General features: G+C 33.1%; 3 protein-coding genes across 3 annotated transcripts; 2 read left to right on the top strand and 1 right to left on the bottom strand.

The window, feature by feature from the left end:
* Positions 1 to 1,478: 1,478 nt before the first annotated feature.
* LOC140444686 (ATP-dependent DNA helicase pif1-like) lies at positions 1,479 to 3,101 on the bottom strand. Its single transcript, XM_072536449.1, has one exon. It carries the CDS (start codon positions 3,099 to 3,101, stop codon positions 1,479 to 1,481), a length of 1,623 nt encoding a protein of 540 aa, XP_072392550.1.
* Positions 3,102 to 4,548: 1,447 nt separating this feature from the next.
* Positions 4,549 to 11,912, top strand: LOC140442930 (glandular kallikrein, prostatic-like). Its single transcript, XM_072533891.1, has 5 exons — positions 4,549 to 4,670; positions 4,802 to 4,977; positions 6,848 to 6,939; positions 10,919 to 11,133; positions 11,602 to 11,912. Exons 1-5 carry the CDS (start codon positions 4,628 to 4,630, stop codon positions 11,865 to 11,867), a joined length of 792 nt encoding a protein of 263 aa, XP_072389992.1. The 5' UTR covers positions 4,549 to 4,627; the 3' UTR covers positions 11,868 to 11,912.
* A 7,055-nt stretch (positions 11,913 to 18,967) lies between these two features.
* Positions 18,968 to 27,015, top strand: LOC140444194 (chymotrypsin-1-like). The gene is made up of 5 exons (XM_072535922.1): positions 18,968 to 19,053; positions 19,231 to 19,409; positions 24,705 to 24,796; positions 26,119 to 26,333; positions 26,669 to 27,015. The coding sequence occupies exons 1-5, from the start codon at positions 19,011 to 19,013 to the stop codon at positions 26,935 to 26,937; spliced, it is 798 nt and encodes a 265-aa protein (XP_072392023.1). The 5' UTR covers positions 18,968 to 19,010; the 3' UTR covers positions 26,938 to 27,015.

The following is a 27,015-nucleotide window of genomic DNA, read 5'->3' as shown; positions in this document are numbered from 1 at the left end:
AAGCTGAAGTTAGTTAATTGAAAAATTAGGTGTTGAAAGTGAGTCTTAAATATTTTTGTTTTATTATCAAGAGCACCGAAAAACAGAGATATTAGTTGGTACAAAAATTATTTTGTAATAGAATTATTTAAAAATATATAAATTGTAATTGACTACCAGAGGAGCAGAAAAGCATATTAACAAAATCAAAAATTTTGTCTATCAAAATAATTAAGTAAACTATCAAAAATTAAAGATTTAAAAAGTTATTCCAATTAGCCAAGATTTTTAAGATTTTAAAAGAGTTTGTGTTGCTGCCATTTTGTGTTCAATATCCATCACAAAATTATATATGCTGTCAATATATAGTCCTAATAATTATCACCTTGTAATCCTCGCATTCACATCTATATTTCATGTGATATAGTAAAAAGCAGTGGTAAAAAAAAAGGCTTATCTTCAGCTAGATACAAAATTAAACAATAAGCTATGATACCTAATTTTAAAACTATGAAAAATAGGGTAAACACTGAAATCCAAAAAATCAAAAGACATTTCTGGGAGAAATCCTATACAAATATGGAACATGACTTATCTGAAAATCAAAACAGAATATGGAGATTGCTACGAAACTTTAACTTTACGAATTAGCGAATATGCTCATCAGAAAAATGCGCGCAAATCAGGTTGTTACTCTGTAAATTATGATACAACATTAAGGTGCGTCCACATAATGCTCCGAATATCGTCTCGACTCCGTCGCGTTCTTAAGTGTAGACGGAGTCATGCAGCCGCGTACCGTAACTCGTGGTATGTTTCTCAAAAGTAAAAGGTATGATATAGGATCATTAGTTACCGTTGTATATTTTCCTTCCATAACTTTTCCATCTTTTTCGGTATCAAATGTTTCTTTCGGTGTATACAACTGTCAGGAGGTTGAGCTTTTACATAGAAAATTATGTAAATGAGCTATTCTCATTACTATGAGCGCAGCTTTTTCGGAACTTAATGACATAGGCTTTTAAAGTACTCTGAATATTGCTGAAGCAATGCCAAATACATTTTCCACAACCCTACGTGCTCGCGCTTACCTATAATTAAATTTTCGCTTTCGCTTAAAGTAAATGCCTTATCAGCAACGAAAAAATACGAATTTTTAACGTTGTCTTTTATTCAAGGGTTCTGCTTCAGGGAAACAAACAATTATTCTGCAAGTTGATGTACAAAGAAAAACTCTTGAATATTCTACCATCAGAAATTCGTTCTTGACCACCAGCGTCAACATAGAGAAAATTATAATAAGCATCAACCAATGCAAGCAAGACTATACTAAATGTTGATTTATAATTAAACTAGCTGACCCGGCGAACTTTGTTCCGCCTTAATGGCAATAAATAAGCAGATTGTGTTTTTTTTTATTGAAAAAAATACAAAAAAAAGTTAAATAAATACATTAATCATTCATTATTATTTCTGTATTTTAGTACATAGGTTGCTCTTCACTTAAGTACCTTGTGATACACGACATTTTTTGTTTTATTATCAGGCGCAAAAACAAACAACGCAGATGGTCTTCCGACCCGTGAACATGCCACGTATAATTGACCATGGGAAAAACATGAATGTTCTAGATTTAAACCACAAACTTTTAAGGATTGGCCTTGTGATTTGTTGATGGTCATGGCAAATGCAAGACGTATCGGAAATTGAAGTCTTTTAAATTCAAACGGCATATCGGTTGGGATCATCGGGATCCTCGGAATGAGAACTTCCTCACCTTTGAATTTTCCTATCGTTATCGTAGCGTAAATTACATTGTTCATCAATTTACGAACCACCAAACGCGTACCTTTGCACAGTTTTGGTTGGTTTATGTTTCGAAGCATGATTACTACGGAGCCAACCTTTAGGCGTAAATTGTGCGGTGGTAAGCCAGGCACGTCCAAAGAGTTTAAAAATTCAATTGGATAGTTGGTGGCTTCATCTTCATTTGTGACGCAGTCAATAGATTTGAATGAATGCATTGTTACAATGATCTTATTTTGAATTATGTAGTTCAGGTCATCTACATCTTTATTCTTAGCCGCTAAAATTGCTCGCTCACTCAACCATTCATTATTCTTGTAGTTAGAAATAATATTTGGAAATACATTGTTGATAAGTTCGTCTTTTGATGAGACAAAATTACAGAAATTATTTGGAAATGATATTAATCCGCTCGATTCATCGACAGGTACTTGACCATTACCGATAGTCAGCAATTGCTCCGAGAAATCTTCAGCAGATGTATCATTAAGCAATGTAACTCTCATGTTTGTTGTCAGCTGCAGTTTCTTCACATAGCGCCATAGATTTGACGATTTGAGGCAAGCGTTTATTTCATCGGCAGCCGTAGATCTTGGAATTACTGGCAGTATTTGGCGGAAATCGCCACACAGTAAAATCATTGCTCCTCCAAAACATCTCGAGTCATTGCGTAAATCTTTTAATGTTCGGTTAAGTGCTTCTAATGCACGTTTATGCGCCATTGTGCATTCGTCCCAGATGATGATTTTCGATGCCGCTAAAACTTTGGCCATTGCTGAGTGTTTTGCAATATTAAACGTTGGTTCTTCAATAGTTTGAAGATTTAACAGTAATTTGAATGCTGAATGAGCCGTACGGCATCCTTCTAACAATGTGGCTGCTATTCCAGAAGAAGCAACTGCAACCGCTATGTTGGATCTCGCCCGAACAGTTGCTAAAACTAATGACATAAGGAATGTCTTGCCAGTTCCACCAGGGGCATCTAGGAAATATAAACCACCATTTTTATCAGCGATTGCCTTCATTAAAGTATCATAAACTTCCTTTTGTTGGTAATTCAACAGGGGTACATTCCTTTGAACTACTAAATCTAATTCCTGGTGATCATATTCACGTTCCCGTTCCAATTCTCGATTAAATGCGTCATTCATTTCACGATTTGGTGCTGGCATTCCTAACCTGATTAATAAATTACTGCACATGAGGTAACACATATCTTCGATCAAGAGTAAAGCACGATTATGTATCTCCTCATTCATCTCAATATCGTGATTTCTGGAACTGACACGACTTTGATCTAAAATATCTTCTGACATACTATCCTTGTATTTGTGCCACAGGTTATATGGGTTTGATGGAAAACATGTCGAAATTATGATAGCGAATAATGTGCGTATCTGACTTGGAGATGCAATGTCGTATCCCAATGGGTATCGTTTTCTAATAAGTTCAATTCTTTACATGCAGCACGATATGTTGGGAATATTACACCATTAACAGTTTGTAGTGTCTCAAATGAAGTTGGTCCACGCACATTTACCAGCAACAACCGCAAATAGAAACATTTATCATTCTTTGGATGAACTGTATACATACGACCAAGAGCATCAGTAGAATGCACATCTGGATACCCAGGAACCGCATCACCTTGCTTCCGTCTTTGAAAATTCTTGGATGAAGCATTCCAAGTATAATAACGTGGCATCTCCGAGTAAAGCCTTGCCAACCGAGCTGTTTCACGGGCTGCTTCACTTTGCTCTCGTGATTGAGAAGCACGAAGTCGAGCCATACTATCGCGGCGCTGTTCACGTGCAATTTCTTGTTCTTCTTCAGTCCTTTCATTTGCAGTATTTTGTATTCTTCTTGCATTACGGCTTTGTCGGGAAAGATTCGATCGTCTTGGTCGCGGCATTATTAATTAAACTTCACTTCACTTCAATCCACTTGTTAGTTATTTATTTAATAGAAATAGTTTTAATATTGATTTCTTACAAATATCAAATTGTCATCCATACGTCATTACATACCTGTCATTTTACGTCAATTACATAGCTGTCATTTGCGTTTTGTTATTCCAAGTCTGATTCTTTTTTGTTATACCACGTTTTATAGTGACTGACGTTTCATGTCAAGTCACACGGGAACGCTGTCGAACGGGATAAAAAGTATCCTATGTCCGTCTCCTGGCTCTAAGCTACCTCCCTACCAATTTTCAGCAAAATCTGTTCTGCCGTTCTTGAGTTATAAGTGGTGTAACTAACACGACTTTCTTTTATATATATATATATATAGATTATTCGCTGCCCGTATTCATTGGTGATTGCAATAGCACACGTTTACCATCTAGGGCCCTCGGCAGTGATGAAAATTCCAAGTATGATTATACAGTTTAGCCACGACCAACCATTTCTCGGATGTTATCGGTATCTGCAAAAGATAATTCGTGTAGCAACTTATACATTTTTTTTTAGATGGAGACAATAGGTGAAGTAAAAGAGAATTTGGGAGAAGATAATCTTGATATTCCTAAAGATATCATCATCATTCAGCCAATCGCGTGTACTGCTAAACATAGGCCTCCCTCAGTTTTTTCCAGTGTTCTCTACACTGGGCCGCTTGTAGCCAGTTTCCGTTTAAAATTATTAAATAATAATAATATTAAATATTCAAACCTAATTTAAAAATATCATATCCTCCAGATGTTTAAAATTGCACTAATATTGCAATACTTATCTTTAAATCTTATCATTATTAAAAATATACCTTACTTTAGATATAATCTTAGTACCTATAAATATATTAAACTAACACATATTGGTTTTGTACCTTGACAGCATACAATATGATTGCCTTTCTATTTTTGTGTTTGGTTCTACACACTGCAGGTGAGTTACAAATAAAATTATTAACAAAAAATAATCTACTAAATTTTGACTTGCAACAAAATTTTAACAGAATTGGAAAACAAAAAAATATGTAATTGATACTTTAACATTTAATATTCTTAATTGTTTAGCACCTTCTCTAATCTTGGATCGAGACGCTGATCAAAATGAATATCCGTTTATCGTAGCACTGGAATCATGCGATACACCAGTTTGTTTCCCAGTCTGTGGTGGGGTGGTTCTTTCCAAAAGTTGGATCCTCACACTTGGTACCTGCGCTTACGATGCTGTTTACTACAATCTTAGGGTAAGTTACACGAATAGCGTAAATATGTCAAAGAAATAGAGTGATGGAAATTAAAATGTTATAATTAAATTTGTGATCTTCAATTTATTTTTTCCCACCTATTCCGACTATTTTTAAATCGATTTAATGATATGCAAAACATAAAATTGTGCTTGTTACTATAAAATTACCACTTTTTGTGATGTTTAAGATGTAAGTCTAAGAGCATTGGCTACGTACGTTAAATCGACAACTTACAAGTGTGAAAAGTCTTACATTTTAAATAAATTGGAATATCTATTGGAATATTCTTATTTATCTCAACTCATAATAGAACTTTGCTGCTTTGTTACCAGAACTTTGTTCTCATTTTATATTTGACATATTTTTTCTTGTGCCGTAATCGAGTTTAATTTTGTTATTTTTTTTTTATTTTTATAGTACTACGTACTAGGCACTTTCACAATTTTAACTTAATTCTTTCTCTCCAGCCTTTTGATCTCTTTCTATACTTTCGTATATGATTCCAAGATGTCTCCATCTTGGAATCATCTCCTTTCCACGACTATTGAGTCAAATGAATCAATTTTTCATTGCTATCGTCGTCATCATTACACAGCCCCTTGCGCCCACTGCTGAACATAGGTCTCCCTCATTTTTGTCCATTGTGCTCTATCCTGAGCACTTTTCGGTCAATTGCTTGACATTTTTTTAAGACCGTCAGTTTAACGAGAAGGGGATCTTTCTCTCCTTCTTTTTTCTAACCTCGGGCTCCACTTAAGCAATCTTTTCGTTAACCTTTTATCACTGATTGGGGTGACGTGTCCTGCTCAGTTCCATTTTAGTTTGGAAATTTGGGAAATTACATTGGTAATTCCGGTTCTTAAGTCTTCATTTCTAACTCATTCACGAAGCAATATACTCAGCATTTCCATTTTTCTCTTAGCTAATTGCAGCGTTTTAGAAGTTGTCGATGTCAAATTCAAAGTTTTGGCAACACACATTGGTTAAATGTTTGGTTGTCTCTGATCTTTATTTCATTCCCAAGGTATATCTATTTTTCCACTAGCTCTACTTCGTTGTCTCCAATATTAACTTTTTTGATAAGTACTGGATTTATCATGAATTTTATTTTCATAGATAGTTAGATATTTATTTTAAGACCCACACTGGCACACACTAACTGAAGTCCACGTAGCATTGTACATATCTCTTTAAGGCAAAACTATGTCGTCTGCGAATTTAAAATTTGTTAATCCTACCGTTAATCTTTAGGCTTTCTCTTCCCAGTAAAGTTTTTTACAAGCAAATTGTAGTAGTGCTGTAAACAGTCCCTGTCGGTCTCCTCTGCCGATTGGGATATGATTCGTGTTTTTATGTAGTCTAGTGCTTTCAGGATTTTGTCAAATTCTACCGTTACAAAGGCTTAATGAAAACCTAGAAAAGCTAGAACGTTACTCATTGTTATACATTTTGTAAAATATATTTATTCTGCCCAGTCTTTACAAAGTTGCTCTCTTATGAGCATACAACTATTTTGTATACAACTTATATTTTATTATTACCTATTGGTTCAGGTTTATGACCATAGGTATTTGTACTTGGTGTTATAGTTTTATATTTATATTAACATTTTGGTTTGAATTGTTATAAATCGACTATATTTAAAAAAAAATTAAAATAACTTTTATATGTAGCGTTTTTTGGAGGGCTTCATCGTTTATCAATAATTTTTCATTCGCTCATTTTTTCCTTTAATCACCGATGGTCGACAGATACTTTATCGTATGTTTTAATGGCAGTACGTATGTGAATTAAAGATATTGTCTAGTACTACTGAAAATTCAATAGATAAGCATTTTTTTAAAATTAAATGTTCATATGTTTACAGGTAAATGCAGGAGCAGTCAATCTGAGCAGTCCAGACGCACAACTGCGAGAGATCGAAAAAGCAGTACTACATCCAGATTCCGACAATTTTCAGTAAGTTTAATTATAGAACTATATACAAACGAAGTTGCTTATTTCGACGTTTTAGTCAGCGATTCCCTGACCATTCAGTAAATACAGTGTGTAAAAGCCAAATGGAATAAGTTCATTATTTAGGTTACTGTACATATTTATTAAAAATCCCGAAACACGTCAAATTTAAATTATAACTTGACATTCTTTACTGTGAAAATGCAAGCCCTACCTTCAACTCCCTTAGAATGACAGGTACAACTCTCAATTTTTAAAATAGGAAGTATAGGCTTGTGATATATCGTTTGAAAGGTCTTTTTATTCTCCATTCAAAAATGTTGTCGCTTTTAAGTTTATTAAGATTAATTAAGATAAAATAAATTAAAATCATGTGGCTACCGAAATTCGCTACAATACAATCAAAAACTAAAATGTAATGCAAAACGTAATAAAATGTAGAACATAAAAAAGAACTATGAATGTTAATGAAGTAGATGATCAAAATGTTTACCGCGAACGTCTTGGCAACATCCTAATCTCAAATAAAACTGTCTTCTAACATTATTTAACATAACAGGCGTGATCGACCGAATCGCAAGCGTTATTCGTTTTTTTAAGTCATTTAAATTAGAAGGTTTAGTTTTGTACACATGGCTCTTCACATATCCCCATAAAAAGAAATCTAATAATGTAAGATCAGGTGATCGCGCTGGCCATTCAATCGATCCTCGCCTCCCTATCCACCGATTGGGAAATATTGTATCGATGTACTGCCGGGCATTAAGTTGGTAATGTGGTGGTGCTCCATCCTGCTGAAACCATATCGTATTCACTGGAACTTGAGGGTTTCCTGGATTAGGATATAAATTTGCCAACGTTGGAATGACATCATTTTGAAGTAGTGCCAAATAATTGTTGCCATTCAAGTTGCCCTCAATGGAAAAGGGACCAATGATATTGTTTCCTACAATTCCTGCCCAAACATTAACCTTTTGAGGATATTGAGTGTGTTCTTCTCTCATCCAGTGAGGATTTTCCGTGACCAAGTAGCGGCAAGTTTGCCGATTAGCATGACCGTTAAGTGAAAAAGTACACTCATCAGAAAACCTAACGTCTTCTAATTGGATAATATTATCCAACATGTCCATCATTTGCTCATAAAAAAAAGTTCTCCTATCAAAATCGTCTTCCATGAGCTCCTGAGTAGGTATCATCTTATAGGGATGCAATTTATTTTTTTTTTAATATGTTTACTATCGATGTATGGCTAGAATTGAATGTAGTGGATGCCTGTCTACTCGATGTATGTGGATTTTCCTGAAACTCAAGCAACACATCTAATTTGAGTTCATCACTCAGTGCATTGGCAGCTGCTTTTTTAATCTGCCATATATGACCAAACTCGCGAAACTGCTTCTCTATTTTACTTATTGTTCCTTGGGATATAGGCGGTAAATTAGGAAATTTCTCATGAAATAGGCGAGTTACTTTCTGTTGTCTTCGGGTGTTATCTCCGTAACCAATCATTTGTAAAACTGTTATTTTATGCATTTCCGTTAATCTAACCATTTTTCAGAATTTAATTGAACGAACTTTTTACTTAAATTAAAATACTGACAACTTAAATAAAATTTACTAATGCGTGTTAAAATAACGTTGCCAAGGAAATTCTTTAAAGTTTTTTAATAGTTACCATTTAAAAACCACATTGCTATGGTTTTTGTTCACTTTTTCATTATCAAGACCTAAACGGGAAATAAGTTTTGAGTATATTCTAGCGAATTTCGGTAACAACATGATTTTAATTTATTTTATGTTAAATAATCTTAATAAACTTAAAAGCGACCACATTTTTGAATGAATAATGAAAAGACCTTTCAAACGATATATCACAAGCCTATACTTCCTATTTTAAAAATTGGGGGTTGTACCTGTCATTTTAAGGGGGTTAAAGGTAGGGGTTGCATTTTCACGTTAAAGAATGTCAAGTTATAATTTAAATTTGACGTGTTTCGAGATTTTTTATAAATATGTACAGTAACCTAAATAATGAATTGATTCCATTTGGATTTTACACACTGTATATTCAGCCCTTTTATGTTTGCTTAAAATACTTAGCTCGTCGTTCAAACCGTTTGTTTTCACCATTAGCAGTTCTTTATTTTTATCTGTATTAAGTTGTGTACTTTTAGATGTAAGCCTCTTGAGTATGCTCTTACTTTTCTATAGAATGCTTTATTTCGTTTTTTCCAAAAAAATCTAGGCTAATCACATAGTCCCTAATAATACCATCCCCAACATTTATAGACCACCTAGTTTGAATATGACTGTTAATAAAGTGAGGATTGCTTGTTGCATAGTAACAAAAATTATACCGAATTACTTTTCAGTTTTGTGAAATGTATCCTGGTCTTCAAAAATCACATAATAAAAAAAATCAGTCATTACGCACTTGATCCTACAACCATTGAAAAAAGCTAATCTGCGATGATAATCAGCGACTGTCAATTCTTGAATTATCTGTATGTTTGTGCATTTTTTTCGACTAAGTTTGACTAATGTTATGTTGACAGTATAGTAGCAGTAAGATAGTAGCAACAGAGATGGAATGCCTGCGAAGATGCTGCAGAGTAACAAGAATGGATAGGAGAAGTAATGACGAAATAAAGCAAAGAACATCAATAAAAACAGACATACTAACATATATAGAACAAAAAAGACTAAAGTGGTATGGACATGTAAGAAGAACTAGCGACAGCAGATGAATAAAGAGAATAACCGAATGGAGCCCCATAGGTAGGAAGAAAAGAGGACAATCCCGAAAATCCTGGAGGAACGAAGTAGACGGCGCCATGAGTAAGAGACGCCTAAACAATGGAGAATGGAACAACAGAGAGAAATGGAAACGGTTGAGCGAAGGAAGGCAGTGAATACTGTAGAATCCCTAAATATATATATGTTCGGAAAGATTTCCGCGGTTAGTACAATTATATATATATATGTACAATATATATATATATATATATATATATATATATATATATATATATATATATATATATATATATATATATATATATGTATATATATATGTACAATATATATATATATATATATATATATATATATATATATATATATATATATATATATATGTTGACGTAAAATTTCACGAGTGCTGTTGTGAGGATCCTCAGTAGTATCTAACAGTATATCATATTTCTTTTCTTCACGTATAATAGTTTTGGTTTTTTTATTCTTTTCATATGCAACTGACCCATTCATTAATTTTTCAAAAGGTCTAACGTTTGGCTTTCTTGGATTACAATGCTGTTGATATACCATCTAAAAATTGTGACATTAATTGTATATTATTTTGACTTTTGACATTTCCAATATCATGAATAAAATCGAGGCGTTTGAGATGTGGTTGTATCGAAGGATACTAACTAGCAGAACCAGAAACAAAGAAGTTCTTTGAAGAATGGGACATCAACGAACTCTATTAAATATTATTAAGAGTTGTAAACTAGAATATCTTGGACATATAATCAGAGGACCAAGAGATGAGTTCCTTCGGCTAATTCTCAACGGTAAAATCGAAGGAAAGAAATGGATAGGACGGAAGAAACTCTCTTGGTTGAGGAATTTGCGGCAGTGGACAGGTTTGACAGCGGACCAATCGCTACACGTAGCGCAAGACCGAGATCAGTATAAAAATATTATAAGCATGGTAGTCGACGTTCCGTAGGGATATGGCACTCTAAGAAGAAGATTTTGACTTGTCTTGTATTAGTTATTTATTGAATAATAATAATACCATATTCTTTCTACTTTCACAAGACTAAATTATTTCTACTTACAAAAATTAAAGGTATTCCCGAAATTTGAAGATAACTAAAAATATCTCAGAAAGTAATAGGTAATGTATTTACATAATAACAAATTTTGTGAATAGATTTAAAAAAAAATTATATCCCAATATAATATTTTGTTTTAGACCCTTTTCCCCAAACAACATCGCTCTACTGAAACTTAAAACACCTCTACATTTAGGAGACTCGGTTCAACCAGGAGTACTGCCAAAGCAAGGTTCAGATGTATCACTCGGCCATGTAACACATCTGGGATGGTTTATTATTAACGATGGACGCGGCTATCCCATGAGTATTGAAAATTTGGAGACTGCAGAAACCGATATTATCGATTATGATTGTAAGTATGCTTACGAAACTAGTTAAGAAACTAAATGTTGTATGTAAATACACTTAGAACAATATCTAATTTTACACTATTAAAGCAAACATAACGGTGTCCAAGCATCAATGTATAAAACTCTTAGCAACTCTGCCAATTATTCGTGTAATACAAACTACCTTGAAAAACTGCATTTGCAGTTATATGCAGAAACTTAAATGCGTTCCTATTCAGTAAGATTTAAATAAACTGCTTTTTGACCACCAAAATGGAATCATTCTTATTTTTAAAAATATCTTCTTTGTAAGAATCATCAAAGGGAGATTAGAGTAAGGGAATGAACAAGACAGACACTCCATAGGGAAGGGTCCATTTGGGGCAGGCCAGGTCTCACGAAGGGCTGTAGTGCCAACTAATGATGATGAATAATCATCCAAATATCTTTATAATTTAAATAAACTTATATTAATACTTTTTTTCTTTTAGTGTGTATGGCCGTAGTAGAACCATCGTTGGATTACAAATTTCCTGACATTGCCCAGACGTTTTGCACTGGAGATTTTACTGGACGTGACGATTTATGTTTTATAAATGAAGGAACCCCAGTTCTGCAAGATGGAGTCGTAGTAGGCCTTTACTATTATACAACTTTAGGATGTAGAGTGATGGGATCAACTATATTAACTCTCAAGACTGGATCTTATATATCGTGGATTCAGGAAAATATTGACGAAGATATAACACTAGCTTAAAAATATTGTATTTGCGTAATTTTAAATAAAATGTAAAAAATATTATGTTGTTGTTCTAAGTAAACCACAGAAAAGAAAGAAAAGCAAAAGATCTAGGACATGACTATTCTAGCTTTCCGAACTAAGACTTCTCATCAGCATGAAGAAAAATAAAGAAGTTTGTTAATTAAAAAATTAGGTCTCGAAAGTGATTCTAAAATATTTTTGATGAATTTTTAGGAGCACAGAGAAGCAAAGAGGTTAGGTTAGGTTAGGTTAGTAATTAAGAATAAATAAATTATAATTTACTACCAGAGGAGCAGAATAGCGTATTAAAATGTCTATCAAAATTATAAGATTTAAAAAATTATCCCGATTGGCCAAGATGTTTATTATTTTAAAAGAGTTTGAGTTGCTGCCGATTGGTGACCAATATCCAGCACAACAATCATTTATGCTGTCAAACCAAGGTCTTACGTCACCTTGTAATTCTTACAATCACATCTACTTTTCTTGCGATATAGCAGTCGACAGTGAGATTAGTTTGGTTCGATTGCAGCAGAGAAAATAAAGGAAAAATTTACCTTTAACTAAAAAGTCAAACAATAACCTGTGATAATTATAAAAGTATGAGAAATAGAGGAAACACAGAAATCTAGAAAATTAAAATACAGTTGTGAGCGAAATAATGTACAAATATGGAACAAGACTTATTCGGAAGACAAAACAGAATATGGAGTGTGGTGAATCGTAATTACAAGGATACAATAAACTGGCATATCTATGTTTCGTGAACATTAAGAATGCATTTGATTAAAACAAATAAAAGCACGCCATCCACTTATTGTACACAAAAGAGATACCTCTAAAAATAATCAAAACGATCGAAAATATTTACCAAAACAATACAATAAAAGTAAAAGTAGAAGAACAACTAACAGACCTTATTGAAGCTGGCAATAAAATAAGACAAAGAGATTTTCTTTATTTTTCAACCTTATTATGGTGAAAAGTAAGAACTAAAAAATAATACCAAATAGGACATAAACAACCTAAAATAATCTTCTATGCAGACGACGCAATACTACTTTCTTAGAGTGAAGATGATTTAAAATGTATGCATCACCAAGCATTTCGTCAATTTCGTATTGACAAAATGCCCCTCACGATGCTTTAGATAGCAAAACTACTTGGGCAAGATTAAATTAAGACAAGTGTGCTCAATATCTGCCTTTCATTTTATCAAAAACAATATTGTTTGGTGATATAACTGTCAATTTATCTGACATTGAAAAATACCATATTTAATTGTTGTTTGTTGTGTATATAAGTACACATTTGAACTTTCTTGAGATATTTACAAGTTTTAATTTATAATTTAACATGCCTAAAGATGCTTGTTACTCCCGTGCAAATTTCCGTGTAAAGTCGAACGCGCGTCTAGAAGTCTACAAGTCTAGAAGTCTAGAAAAAAAGGAAATTCATATTGGGATTCGAACTCACATACACCAGCGTATGAACCAAATACGTATAATATTTGCCAATTAGACATGGCATAAATGTATTTTGATAATGAGCAGCGACCCGTGCCTTAAACTCTCTTCTCTGGCAAAAAACAATTCGACGAGAAACCAAAAAACACATTTACATTAGTATAGTCCAAAGTATTACACTTTACGGTTCGGAAATATAGGACGTCACCAAAGCTAATAGAAACAAACTTATGACGACAGAAATGGATTATCTGAGACGAAGCTACGGTAGATCGAAAACTGGAGAGAGTTAGAAACGAACAAATAAGAAACGAAATGAAAATGGAGAGAAATATCAATGATGACAAGAAAGCAACGATATTGATGAAGCAATGGCGGCAAGAGGCAACTGCATATGACAGAAAAAGATGGAAATTGGGGGCGGAGAAGCGGCGACAGCCGTAATAAATCCGTTATTATCTATAAGTGTATTTCAAAATTGACAGTTCTCGGTCATACAGTGATTTATTGAGATTATTATTTTGAAATAAAAAAGGCTAAAATAATTATGCACATTTAATAAATAGCTGTGGGTGTACAGAAGAATTCTGAAAATATCATGGAAATAAAATGGAAATAATAAAATGGAAATTTTAAATTCAATAAAAACAAGAATATTAGAATATTTCGGACATATTACACGTAAAGAGAAATACAACTTGCTCCAACTGATTATGCAGGGAAAGATCCAAGGAAAGAGAAGCATAGGGAGGCGTAGAATGTCATGGCTGCGCAACCTGAGAGAGTGGTACGGATGTACATCAAATGAACTTTTCAGAGCAGCCGTCTCAAAAGTCCGAATAGCTATGATGATTACCGACCTCCGCCGCGGAGATGGCACTTGAAGAAGAAGAATAAATAATACAAAACATATCACATAAATAATAATATTATTAGATATTATAGTATATATATATATATATATATATATAATATTACATATAATATATATATATATATATATATATATATATATATATATATATATATATATATATTTATATATATACAGATTGAACCAATTTAAAACGAAACATACAATTTAATATATATCTGTTTGAAATAGTGGACCAATATAAAACTTGGACAAAAATAAATCCATACCCGGTGATAGACATTGTATAAAATATCGTTCAACTATCAGTCTCCTTTAAAGGAAAGAGGAGCTTACCTAATAGTCGGAGAGATAGAGCCGAAATTTTGAACTGATCAGTAATTTGACATTTCTCTATTGGAATATATTCATTGTAACTGGGTTAAGACTTTGCCTTACAGGCGGACGCCCCTCGTGGTACAGGGGGTGGCTATACAGGGATGAAGTTGTAATTTTTTTCGGAAAAATTAACGATCGATAATATGGCTAAAAATTTGCCCAGAGTAAGATCTTGGTATAACTAGACGAAATCCCAAAGGGCTGACGCGAGAGTGGATACATAAGGGGTGGCGGACAGGGGTGAAGTTGCAATTTTTTGGGGAAAAATTAACAATAAGTAATATGTCCGCCATTTTCATGGCTCATTAGTTAGCCCCTAAAAACTATAAATCCAAAAGGGCGGACAGCTGGGTTGGTACAGAGAGCCATAAAACGGGGTCAAATGTACCACTTGCCTGCGCATTTTAGGTCTCGGCAACAATTTTCAAACTGATTTTATTATGATATTTTTATACCGATTGATTTGAAAATTTGTATGCTTACTTCTGTTACTATACTGAAGAGCGCCAAGTAGAATGAAAATTTTCGTAATTTTTTGAGGTAAAATCTAATTTGTAGAATTCTTTCGATTTTCTGTCAGTTATACCATGATTTTTTTTCAAAAATTTTCAAACGATTTTTCCGATAAGAAAAAAAAATTTAGAAAAACTTTAAAAATTTCGTCATTTTTCTCACTCTCATTGATGTAATTACATTCATCATCTTCGTCACTTTCACTTTCAATAATATCACATTCATTATCTGCTTCATTTTCAATCACTACTTCATGAACTGATTCTGGCATCTGAGGTCCACTAAACTGAATTTATATGTTTCATCTTCAAACTCCCAACCATGTTCTTCAACGATCAATTCTGTTGGTACTTTTTTATGAGCATTTGTCCAAATATTTGAAATATAATGAGCTCGCAGTAGATGTTGGTGTAATTTATCTTGACATGGTGGTAAGCTTGAAGCATCGAAATTTTTTAGTTTTTTTTTAAGGTTCGTTCACATCATGCAACTTATACTGCCGGTTAAATAGTGAAAATCTGACATCGTTTACTTTTCTTTTTGGAATTGTTCTCGTCAGTCCTGTTCCATATAAGTGACATACGAAAGTTTCTAAGGTTTCAAAAACTTCATTACAATCGAAGTCAGTTTCACCAAGTTGAATAAAAGCATCTTGATACTTATTACATTTAGCGCATGCGTCTAGAATTACTAATCTAAATGAACGCGCATCATTATTATTTTAATATTTTAAAATAATAATGATGCAAAATTAATGTCCAAACAGAATTTGTAAAATTATAATTAACTAATGAAAAAAAATTCAATCAATTTGAAAGTTAAAAAAAAATATTGAAAATATCTACAAAGTAAATTTCAAATTTTAAAAAATTGATAATTCCACAATTAAATTGATTTTTATTAATAATTATTTGTAAAATGTTAAAGGAATTCTACAAATTGAATTTTATCTATTGATAAATAGAAATAATATATTTTGTATTTGATTATTAATGTAATAATAAATCAAATTTTTCTTATATCTGAACAATCATTATTTATGCAATATAAATTTAAAAACCTTTTTATTGTAATAAAAAATAAGTAAAATTACTATTTGTTATACCAAAAATATTTAATAATTAACATTATAAAATTACTTTAATTTAATAAAATATCAAATATCAAACATTTATTTAATTAAAAATTAATTCTTAAAATATTTATATTTAAGAAAAAAATGTAATTTGTAAAGTAAATATGACTTTAGTTTGGAAAAAAAACATTATCATAATATCATTTTAATACTACAAAATATTCTATAAAAGATTCAGACGAGTTTTATCAAATGTTTTAGAAAAGTTTTTCTAAATTTTTTTTTTCTTATCAGAAAAATCGTTTGAAAATTTTTGGAAAAAAATCATGGTATAACTTACAGAAAATCGAAAGGATTCTACAAATTAGATTTTACCTCAAAAAATTACGAAAATTTTCATTTACGGAAATTTTTTTGGAAAATTTTGAGGAAAACTTTACTTGACGCTTCTCAGAATAGTAACAGAAGTAAGCATACAAATTTTCAAATCAATCGGTATAAAAATATCATAATAAAATCAGTTTGAAAATTGTTACCGAGACCTAAAATGCGCAGGCAAGTGGTACATTTGACCCCGTCTTGTGGCTCTCTGTACCAACCCAGCTGTCCGTCCTTTTGGATTTAAAGTTTTTAGGGGCTAAATAATGATCCACGAAAATGGCGGACATATTACTTATCGTTAATTTTTCCCCAAAAAATTGCAATTTCACCCCTGTCCGCCACACCTTATGTATCTACTCTCGCGTCCGCCCTTTGGGATTTCGTCTAGTTATACCAAGATCTTATTCTGGGCAAATTTTCAGCCATATTATCGATCGTTAATTTTTCCGAAAAAAATGACAACTTTATCCCTGTATAGCCACCCCCTGTACCAAGAGGGGCTTCCGCCTGTAAGGCAAAGTCTTAACCCAGTTACAATGAATATATTCCAATAGAGAAATGTCATATTACTGATCAGTTCAAAATTTCGGCTCTATCTCTTGGACTATAAGGAAGCGATAAGTGGTTTGACAGCATAATAACTGCTTGTTTAGTCTAGTTTTTTTGGGTGGAGTTTTGACTTGTTCTTGAATGAGTTCCGAATCCAGCAGCCCGCTGAAGTATTGGATTTTTATAATATAATTATTTGACAACCTTTTGTTGGCCAACCACCTAGAGCGGAGTTGAGCCGAAATACATTGATTTCGTATGTTCCGTTTTAAATTCGTTCAATCTGTATATATATATATATATATATATATATATATATATATATATATATATATATATATATATATATATATATATTGAGATGGTTACACACTAGATAATGTTAGATATAAAAAGTATTTGGTTATTTTAATAAGTTATATAATATAAAAATTATTTATATGAGGGTATTCTTGAGAAATTAGCATATAATAAGTGTAAAAAGTTGTTTTTTAATAATTATAATATTGTAAATATATTTAAGTGAGCCATGTGCATAGGCAACCAAAAATACCTACTCTGAATAAGTGACAGATAAAAATAGTTGCGAATGTAAAAATGGGGCTATTTGTTAATTTAAAATGTTTAATTTACATATAAGTTTATATTCTGATCTGAAAAGCCTATAAATAAAATATAAATATATAAAAAGCCTCAATAAAATTCTCGATAGAAAAGTAAAGAATTCTCTAGAATACAGAATTTAACCTTTGTTTACGGTAGAACCTTCGCGAATATGGTTATGTCTGTGGATCGAAGATATACTTTTTCGAGAACATTCATATATAGAACAATTCGAATATGATTTCTTGCCAGATGGTTCTGGAACATTGAAAAGATATAAATACTAGGTGATTTGGATTCAAAGGAGCAGTGAGTTAGTCAGAAAGTTAGTAGGACAATTACTATGAAGTCAGTCAGTTGCCAGTCAGTCAGTCAGTAAGCAGTCAGACAATTAGTAAGAAGACAGACACAGTTAGTTACAGTTAGTGAAGTCAGTTGTTCAGTAAGTTCAAGATAGTCAGTCAGAAGGTCCAGACTGTCACATTTAGTAGGACGTAAAAGACCACCACCGGCTATCTTCTAGTATTGCGACCTTTCATGTATTTTGATGATAACTAATCTACCATGTTAAATCCGTTTTTTTATAGTCAATAATCATCCTTTTATGTAGTTCCATCGATGCCGTCATCTTCATGCATAGAAGATACCAAAAGAACGTTTTTCTTGGGTTTTTGGAACGTGTGATTCTAAAGAACATACGTAATAGAATTAATCTACCTTGATATTCAGTGAACTAGGTAGGTAGCTGTTTCTTTTTTGTTCGTATTGTGCCTAACAATGTTAATTTATGCTCATTGGATAGTCTTTCGCATAGTTCAATACCGGTTAATCAGTTATCAGGTGGTTATATTTCGATTAGATCTACTAATTGGCTAAACGAGTCTACTAACCACATCAATTGCGGGTTTGTAACCAGTAACCATGTCTCTATAACCAAAATATAAAATAGTTTCTCTTCGCCTTTCAGCCAGCAACCAAGACTAAATGGTTTAGTATCAAGTTTGGTCCGTGTTTTAAAATCTCTAAGGAAGTTCTTTAAGTTTAAAAGCTCCTTCACTATTAATGATCATAACGAGATAGTTTTGGATTATCAAAGATTTTTTGTATTTTTCATTTCCGTTGAATACAATTTTAATCTTAGTTTAAAAATATGGAATACTCCAGATATTTAAAATTGTACTTTTGGTACGGTACTTACAAAATTTTATCAATAAAAAAATGTTCGACACTTAAGATTTCATCTATGTATAAATATCTTAAAATCAAACGTATTATTTTGTATCTTGCCGTCATACAATATGATTGCCTTCATACTTTTTAGTTTAGTTCTACAAACTTTAGGTGAGTAAATAAATAAAATTACTAATAAAAATGAAATGCTGACTTTGATATTTTTAAATAGTTTATCACAACTTTAATAGAATTGTAAAACAAAAAACTCTATTTTCTTATTTGTTTCGGTCTGCGTTATATAAGTTATTAATTGCTACTTTTTTTCTAATATTGTTAAATATTTAGCATCTTCTCCAATCTTGGGTCGAGACGCTGATCAAAATGAGTATCCATTTATCGTAGGAGTGGAATCATGCGATTTTCCGGTTTGTTATCCACAATGTGCTGGAGTGGTTCTTTCCAAAAATTGGATCCTCACACTTGGTGGCTGTGCGTATGGTGCGAGTACCTACAATAATTTCAGGGTAAGTTATAAAAATGGCGGAGATATAGCAAAGCAATAAGGTTAGCGTTATAGCGTAGTAGAAATAGAGATAACAAATAACTTTTAGACCCAATCTAGTTTTCTTAATGCAAGTTTTTCAGTAATTATTACTTTACCGTCACACATACAAGAACTTTATACCTGTATCTGATAGAGTAGCTATGCTACAAATTGATACCACTCGTCGAAATTTGAACTTTATTCAAGTATATGCTTCTACAGGAGAAAAACCAGAAAAATAAATACGAGAATTCTAAGAGGTCAAACAGCTAATGAAGATCGCAAAGAAAAATGCTGTAAACATTAATATAAGAGATTTTATTGCAAAGTAGGTGAACGGCGGATCGAAGACGTAGCCGGAAACTTTAGTTTGGGCCAAAGAAATGACAGAAGAGAAATATTGGTCCAATTTTGCAAACACCTGGTTTAAACTACCAGAAAGAAGGTTATGGACATGGAAAGCACCTGGAGATAATCAAAACCACATAATAAGAAACCAGATTGAGTATATGTTAATTGACAAGCGTTATAGAAATATTGATCGAGTAAAACACATAGAACTTATAGCAATCCTAACACAACATGGTATAGACCATAACACGGTGGCCCTTATTAAAACGTATATTGGGATCAAATGGCGTCGATTAAAATAGACAATCGTATGACAGCAGAAAAGTCAATCAAAAGAGGAGTTCGCCAGGTCTGTGTACTTTATCCACTATTGTTTAATATATATTCCGAAAATATCTTCAAAATGCCCTCAAAATTATTGAAAAAGGAATAAAAATCAACGGAGAATATGTAAATAACTTAAGATACGCAGACGACACCGTCATTATCGCGAATAGTGCTAAGGGGTTTGCAACGACTTTTAACCCTGCATTTGTGTGGTGTCTAAAACTTACGTGTCTGGTGTGGTGGGGTGTGACATACCCCATAGCAAAATACGTCTTGGAAAACTCAATACTTGAGTATCTGCATCAAAAGTATATACTTTTCGTTTGAAATAGTGCGTATTATTAAAAAAATTAAAAAAGTATTATCAGCTCAAACAATTTATTGCACAGTTCAAAAATAGCAGAAATAGCAACTTAAAATCATTACATTTTTCTGAAATGAAATAAAAGAACTAAAGACTTCTGAACACAAAACACAACACAATTTTCTTTATTGACTTATAAACAAATAAACATTATAAAGAATAATACATACATCAACAAAAGTTACATCATTTACTGACTTTCCTCGTTGATGCACGTATCGCATTTGAAACATGCGTGTTCTAAACAAACAAAATGTCTGCAATCATACCACACGTAGCGACTTTTTCTGTCTCTTGTTCTGGGACACACTACACATCTACCTTGTACTTTCTGACGTTTAGGCAACGGTTCATCACAATCTGCAGTCTTATAGCCCGGTGTCTCACGCAGTTTTCTCGGCAACCGAGGATTGTGTTGTCTTTCTTCCAAATAATCTGCTATCAGTGACAAACTAAGATATTTCATACTTATTATATTTTTGGCGCTTCAGAATATAGTCATTATTGTTGATCTTGTAGATTACTTGGGAGTTAATTCCATACATATTCAAGAGCGCATAGAATACCGTCAACGGCCACCTTCTGCTGTTTCGGGAAACGTCGTATGTACCTGATAACTGGTCAACGGTGTCAACCCGTCCTTTAGTAACATTGTAGAATGTGACTATTTCTGGCTTCCTAGCGTTTCCTGTAGATGAGTCTATTCTGTCATCATGGTGTAGTGTTTATAACAACAGAACATTTTTGTTTTTCTGTGGGATATAGGATACTAAGGTTGTATTTTTTTGGAAACCCAAAAAGTGTAGAATACTGTTCTTGATTTTTTGTGTTGACCATTGTGGAAGAAATTTGCTTCTTGTTCTTTCGGACAGTACCCACAGATGTTAATTGGTGTTCTTCAAGAAGTTGTTGCATTAATGGACAATTTGTGAACCAATTATTAAATGTGATATTTCGTTTGCTGCCAGACACTGGTGAAATCAATCGTAAAACTACATCTGTAGGCTTCATACTCAGTTTGAAAGGACCATCCGGTTGAGAACCACAATAAATTTCCAAGTTTGTAGTATAATAACATATTGAATCGACTAAAGCAAAGATTTTGATTCCATAACGAGCCGGTTTATTTGGAATATATTGCCAAAAAGGGCACCTGCCACGAAATGCCTCCAATTTTTCATTAACAGTGAGATACATGCCAGGTGTATAGGCAGACTGAAAATTGTCAACTACTCTTTGATTCTATCTACGCGTGCAGCTCCATTGTCAAACTGCAAGCACATTAGCAGCAATTGAAAGCGTTTTAGAGACATAGTTTTCTTGAATATTGGCATTTCTGTGCCTTCATTTGTCCAGAAATCTTTAAAGCTTCCGCCGGGACTATGAATTCCTGCTAAATAAAGTAATCCAAATAAAGCCTTGATTTCTTTTTCTTGCTCGGAGGTCACTTTTACTACGTATTGGTGATCATCGTTGCAAAAATTCACTTACTGAATTGATTTTCTCATTAGTATGTTTTACAATATCAGCAATTAGTATGTCGCCCATGAAAAGCTTCCAACAATCAATTGCAGTTTTAGCTTCTTTATCGCGTCGTTTCACTCGAGGCAATTGAGAAATTATATTTTTGGCTCTAGTGTGAACCGATCGTAGTTCTACCTTTTTAGCCCATTTCGTCACTTTATCTCTACCCCAATAATATCTAGCAAATGTACTCGCATCATCTCCATTCTCTTGTTCACTTTCATCTTCCTCGCCATCTTGTTCTGTGTCTGTGTCATGAGAACTTTCAGTAACATGGTCGAGCTGCACTTCGTCTTCGGAATCAGGAATAGCCTCATCTTCATCACTTTGTACCTCTTCCCAGAATCTTAGCAACCTTGCTTGCTCTTGTTCATAACTACATATATTCATAACAAATTTTGAGCACAACAACCAGAGTAAAAACAAAAAAATCACGTGAAGTTCGGAAAAAATGTCCAGGCATCAACAATGATTAACTGACTGACGCCAGAGGTGTGGTGGGGTGTGACATACCCCTGCGGCATATTCTGACATCTATGTAAGTGGGTATTGAAGAAATTATGAAAGTAGCAATGCTACTTGATAGAGTGATGTTATAGTAACAGCTACTGAACAGTAGAGGGCGATAAGATGCTGTTTTTAAGAGAAATTCCATTTTTTGCATGCGTGGGGTGTATCACACCACACCACACCAACGCAGGGTTAAATGCCATAACCAGAGAGGGAGATAGCTTGGAACTGAACATAAACATAAATAAAACAAAACTAATAGCCGTTACACGTGCACCAAATGCCGACGTTAATATTCGTATCTACAAAAAACAGATAGAATTTGTACAAAAATTCCAGTATCTTGGTTGCTGAACAATAAACGATCTTGACTACGAAGTTGAAATACGTGCTTGTATAGAGTATGCTAGGTCCGCTTTTAAAAAAATAAAAAAATGCCTAATAAACCCTACCTTATCGTTAGATATCCGATACCAATTTGTAAAAACATTCATTTATTCCATATTTCTATACGAAGTGGAAACATGGACTCTCGGAATCACAAGTATGAGACGTGTAGAAGCCTTTGAGATGTGGGTTTTTCGAAGGATGCTGAAGATCTCTTGGACAGAGCACGTGACCAACGACGAGGTACTGAGAAGAATGGGGACTGAGAGGGAACTCCTAAATATTGTAAAAATCAGAAAAACGAGTTATCTAAGACATATTTACAGAGTAGAAAAATAAAACTTTCTACGACTGATAATATAAGGGAAAGTGAAAGGAAGAAGAGATCCAGGAAGAAGAAAATGCTCCTGGCTGAAAAATAAAAGAGACTGGACAGGCATGGACACGCATTTGATAATAAGAACAGCTCAAGATAGAAAGCAATTTGCTGTAGTTATGGCCAATCTTCAGTAATGTAGAGGGCACCGTAAGAGAATATAGGTATATGTTAAATTTTTATTTACCTGTTTCTCTATCAAATTTTTTGTTCCTTTGTGAAATTTCTCTAATAAATTGTGTTTTTATCAACTGTTTTATGTTCGATTTATCATATGGTCGTGGTATCTACCAGTATTCTGGTAATATTTTCCATTTTTAGTTATTCTTTACGACTTTTAACATAAATTATTAAGCGAAGTTTTCATCTCTTTCTGTACTGTCAATCTCCACCTTGAAATAGTCTTGTTTCACGACTTTCTTCGCTTTTTTTGCTGCTTCGGTTCTATACGTTTCTTGATCTACATTTTTTCTATTCAGTGTTTATACAGAGGCTCTATCATGACCATACAATCATTTAATTTTTTATTCAACTTGTATTTTATTGTTAATTTTAGAATTTTCTAACCATAGGTTTCTATAATCTGTGTCATAGTGTTTTATATTATCCCTTTTTTCATTAATGATTACGTTCTATACCATGATAAGGGTTTAGTTTTATTATGACTAATATAAGGTTTATTATTTTTTTAAAGGGGTTGTCAATAGAAAAAAAGGCTGTAAAAATAAACACACACAATTTTTAATTTTGTTTCAAATGAATAAAATGTTATTATTGACTTCTTCTTCTTAAAGTGCCCTCTCCTCAATGGAGGTTGGCTACTACAATTTTAAAATCTTCTCTATCTTCAGCTGTTCTTATTAGCTGTTCAAAATTTAGCCCTGTCCATTGTCGGATGTTTCTGAGCCACGATAGTCTTTTCCTTCCTAGGCCTCTCTTTCCCTCGATTTTTCCTTTCACTATAAGTTGGGCATATTGGTACTTATTATTTCTTATTATTGACTACTTCATGTAATGACTAATGATAAGAAGGGACTATGAATTCCTGCTAAATAAAGTAATCCAAATAAAGCCTTGATTTCTTTTTCTTGCTCGGAGGTCACTTTTACTACGTATTGGTGATCATCGTTGCAAAAATTCACTTACTGAATTGATTTTCTCATTAGTATGTTTTACAATATCAGCAATTAGTATGTCGCCCATGAAAAGCTTCCAACAATCAATTGCAGTTTTAGCTTCTTTATCGCGTCGTTTCACTCGAGGCAATTGAGAAATTATATTTTTGGCTCTAGTGTGAACCGATCGTAGTTCTACCTTTTTAGCCCAGATACTGTATTGTATGTATTCATGGCAGCATATATGTTAAATTTATTGTCCAGTACCACTGAAATACCAATAGATAAGTACTTTTTCAAATGTATGTTTCCTGTTTACAGATAAACGCAGGAGTTGTCAATGTCACCAGTCCAGCCGCACAACTTAGAGAGATCGAAACAGCTGTACTACATCCAGAATTCGACTATTTTCAGTAAGTTAAATTATAGACTAATATACAAAAAATGTTTAATTGAGTTTGGATTTTCTTCCTAAAATCCTTTTTATATTATCTGATTTATTATAATCGTGGCCATCATAACTACCACCGTAGTTTAACCAGAACCATACCTTTTTGATTTTATTATATGATATCACCAACACTTCACAGCAATGTTGGTGTATTTCTATCAATTTTTTAAATCACATCCGTTTCAACCGCATTACAAATGAAGTTGAAGTCTCACTAATCCATTGCTTTTAAGTTACAGATGACAAAGAAAGATGGAAATAAAATACAAAACATAATTAAGCATTTAGGGTGGCTCGATATACGAGCTGGACGGCCTAGTAGGAAAAATAAATATTGGCTTTTGCAGATATCGTTTTTACAGTTGTGTCAAGTTTTCTAATTCAGTTTTTTTGTTCAAAGATGATCTATTTAAAAAATATCTCATGAAGTGTTGGGTTTTTGGCGTTTGTGATTTAGCTTTAAGGTACGTTTTTACTGGAGTGTCTGTTGCGATTATCGCTAAGCCATCGCATCGTCACTGAGCGATGATCGCGGTGTTCAGTTTGTATGGTCTATTACGGCGCCGTTTAGACCAAAGCGTCTGTCGCTTGAGTCACAGACTCTGTGTCTGTGTCTGTCAGACACAGTCGCAATCGCTGAGTGACTATAGTGGCTTATGTATGTGATTTTGAGAGTTTTTATTTGACAGATTCTCTTCTGGAGACACTGCATAGGGAATACAGTTTGTAGACGACACAAGAACTGTGAAAACTTAACACTATCTCTTAATAAATAGTTTTGAAGTATCCTTCTTCTTGTCTTCTTTTAAATATTGCATTTTTTTCAAATCTTGGAACACTTAACATTTCTTTATCCTCTATTTCTTCTGCCAGCAGTTATTTTAACAATAATTTTTTTCTTTTAGATAGGCCCATCGATGCAACAAAACCACTTGTTCATTAGACAACGGACAACTCACTAATAAAATCATTGCTTCCGTAAAAACACTCCGCTTGTAATTATCGCTTAGCGATCATTGCTCAGCGACGATCGCCCAACGATAATCACAACCGACGCTCAGTAAAAACGTACCTTTACACTAAACCCAATATATCACTCATTTGTTAGTAATATTCTTCTTGGTATCCTTTTCTTATATTATTTTTTTGCAATGAGGGATAATGTAGCTTACTTAATAAAAGAAAAACATCATATTTTGTCTGTACTTTTGGCATTGTCGCTCTTTTTTCATTTATCTGATTTTAAATTTATTATTTAAATTCTAAAGGAGTATTTCTTTTTAGACCCTTTTCCCCAAACAACATTGGTCTACTGAAACTAAAAACACCTCTAGATTTGGGAGACTCGGTTCAACCAGGAGTACTGCCAAAGCAAGGATCAGATGTACCACTCGGCAAAGTAACGCAACTAGGATGGTTTGTTAATAAAGATAGTCACGATAGACCAGTCAGTGTAGAAAACTTGGAGACTGCAGAAACGGGTATGATTGACTATGATGGTAAGTGTGCTTTCAAAGACGTCCGTCCAAAATATTTTGGAAATAATAAATTATTTGTTTGTGGCATGATCTTCGGTAACGGTATGATCTTCAGCTATCAGTTGAAGATAAAGTACTTGTCCTTGCTGTGAGACCAATCTTGCTAACCAGTATCGTTGTACAGACTGATTGAAGAGCTGCAGTTGCAGTTGTTTGCAGCTTCTTAAAATCGTTTATTAAGACGAATATGTACTCATTCCTTAGACCACGTGAACTTTACTCATTTTTAAAAATATCTATTCTGTAATAATCACCGAAATAACTTTTAAATTAATTATAGTTTTTTTTTCTTTTAGTGTGTATGGCCATAGTAGAACCATCGATGGAATACAAATTTCCTGACTTTGCACAAACATTGTTTTGTACTGGAGATTTTACTGGACGCGAAGATTTATGTTTTATTAATGCCGGTTCCCCAACCATTCAAGATGGAGTCGTAGTAGGTTTTCATTATTTTACAACCTTGGGTTGTGGAGTAATGGGATCAGCTATATTAAGTCTCAAAACTGGACCTTATGTATCGTGGATTCAGGAAAATATTGACGACAATATAAGACTAGCCTAAAAATGTATACTTTATTTTATATAAAATGTAATAAATAATATCATTTTCCTGCTTTCAATAAACATCCCTATTATTAGA

Source organism: Diabrotica undecimpunctata, chromosome 6 (assembly GCF_040954645.1).
Source record: "Diabrotica undecimpunctata isolate CICGRU chromosome 6, icDiaUnde3, whole genome shotgun sequence".
In the NCBI taxonomy this organism is placed as follows: Eukaryota; Metazoa; Arthropoda; class Insecta; order Coleoptera; family Chrysomelidae; genus Diabrotica; species Diabrotica undecimpunctata.
The sequence above is the reverse complement of the archived record's forward strand: the minus strand, read 5'-3'. Positions and strand labels throughout refer to the sequence as shown.

Bases quoted from the DNA above. Each gene is read 5' to 3' on its own strand.
- LOC140444686 (XM_072536449.1), bottom strand. From the start codon at position 3,101: ATGTCAGAAGATATTTTAGATCAAAGTCGTGTCAGTTCCAGAAATCAC.
- LOC140442930 (XM_072533891.1), top strand. From the start codon at position 4,628: ATGATTGCCTTTCTATTTTTGTGTTTGGTTCTACACACTGCAG. The intron at 4,671-4,801 runs GTGAGTTACAAA...TTAATTGTTTAG, and splicing joins TTTGGTTCTACACACTGCAG to CACCTTCTCTAATCTTGGAT. The intron at 6,940-10,918 runs GTAAGTTTAATT...ATTTTGTTTTAG, and splicing joins CCAGATTCCGACAATTTTCA to ACCCTTTTCCCCAAACAACA.
- LOC140444194 (XM_072535922.1), top strand. From the start codon at position 19,011: ATGATTGCCTTCATACTTTTTAGTTTAGTTCTACAAACTTTAG. The intron at 19,410-24,704 runs GTAAGTTATAAA...TCCTGTTTACAG, and splicing joins GTACCTACAATAATTTCAGG to ATAAACGCAGGAGTTGTCAA. The intron at 24,797-26,118 runs GTAAGTTAAATT...ATTTCTTTTTAG, and splicing joins CCAGAATTCGACTATTTTCA to ACCCTTTTCCCCAAACAACA.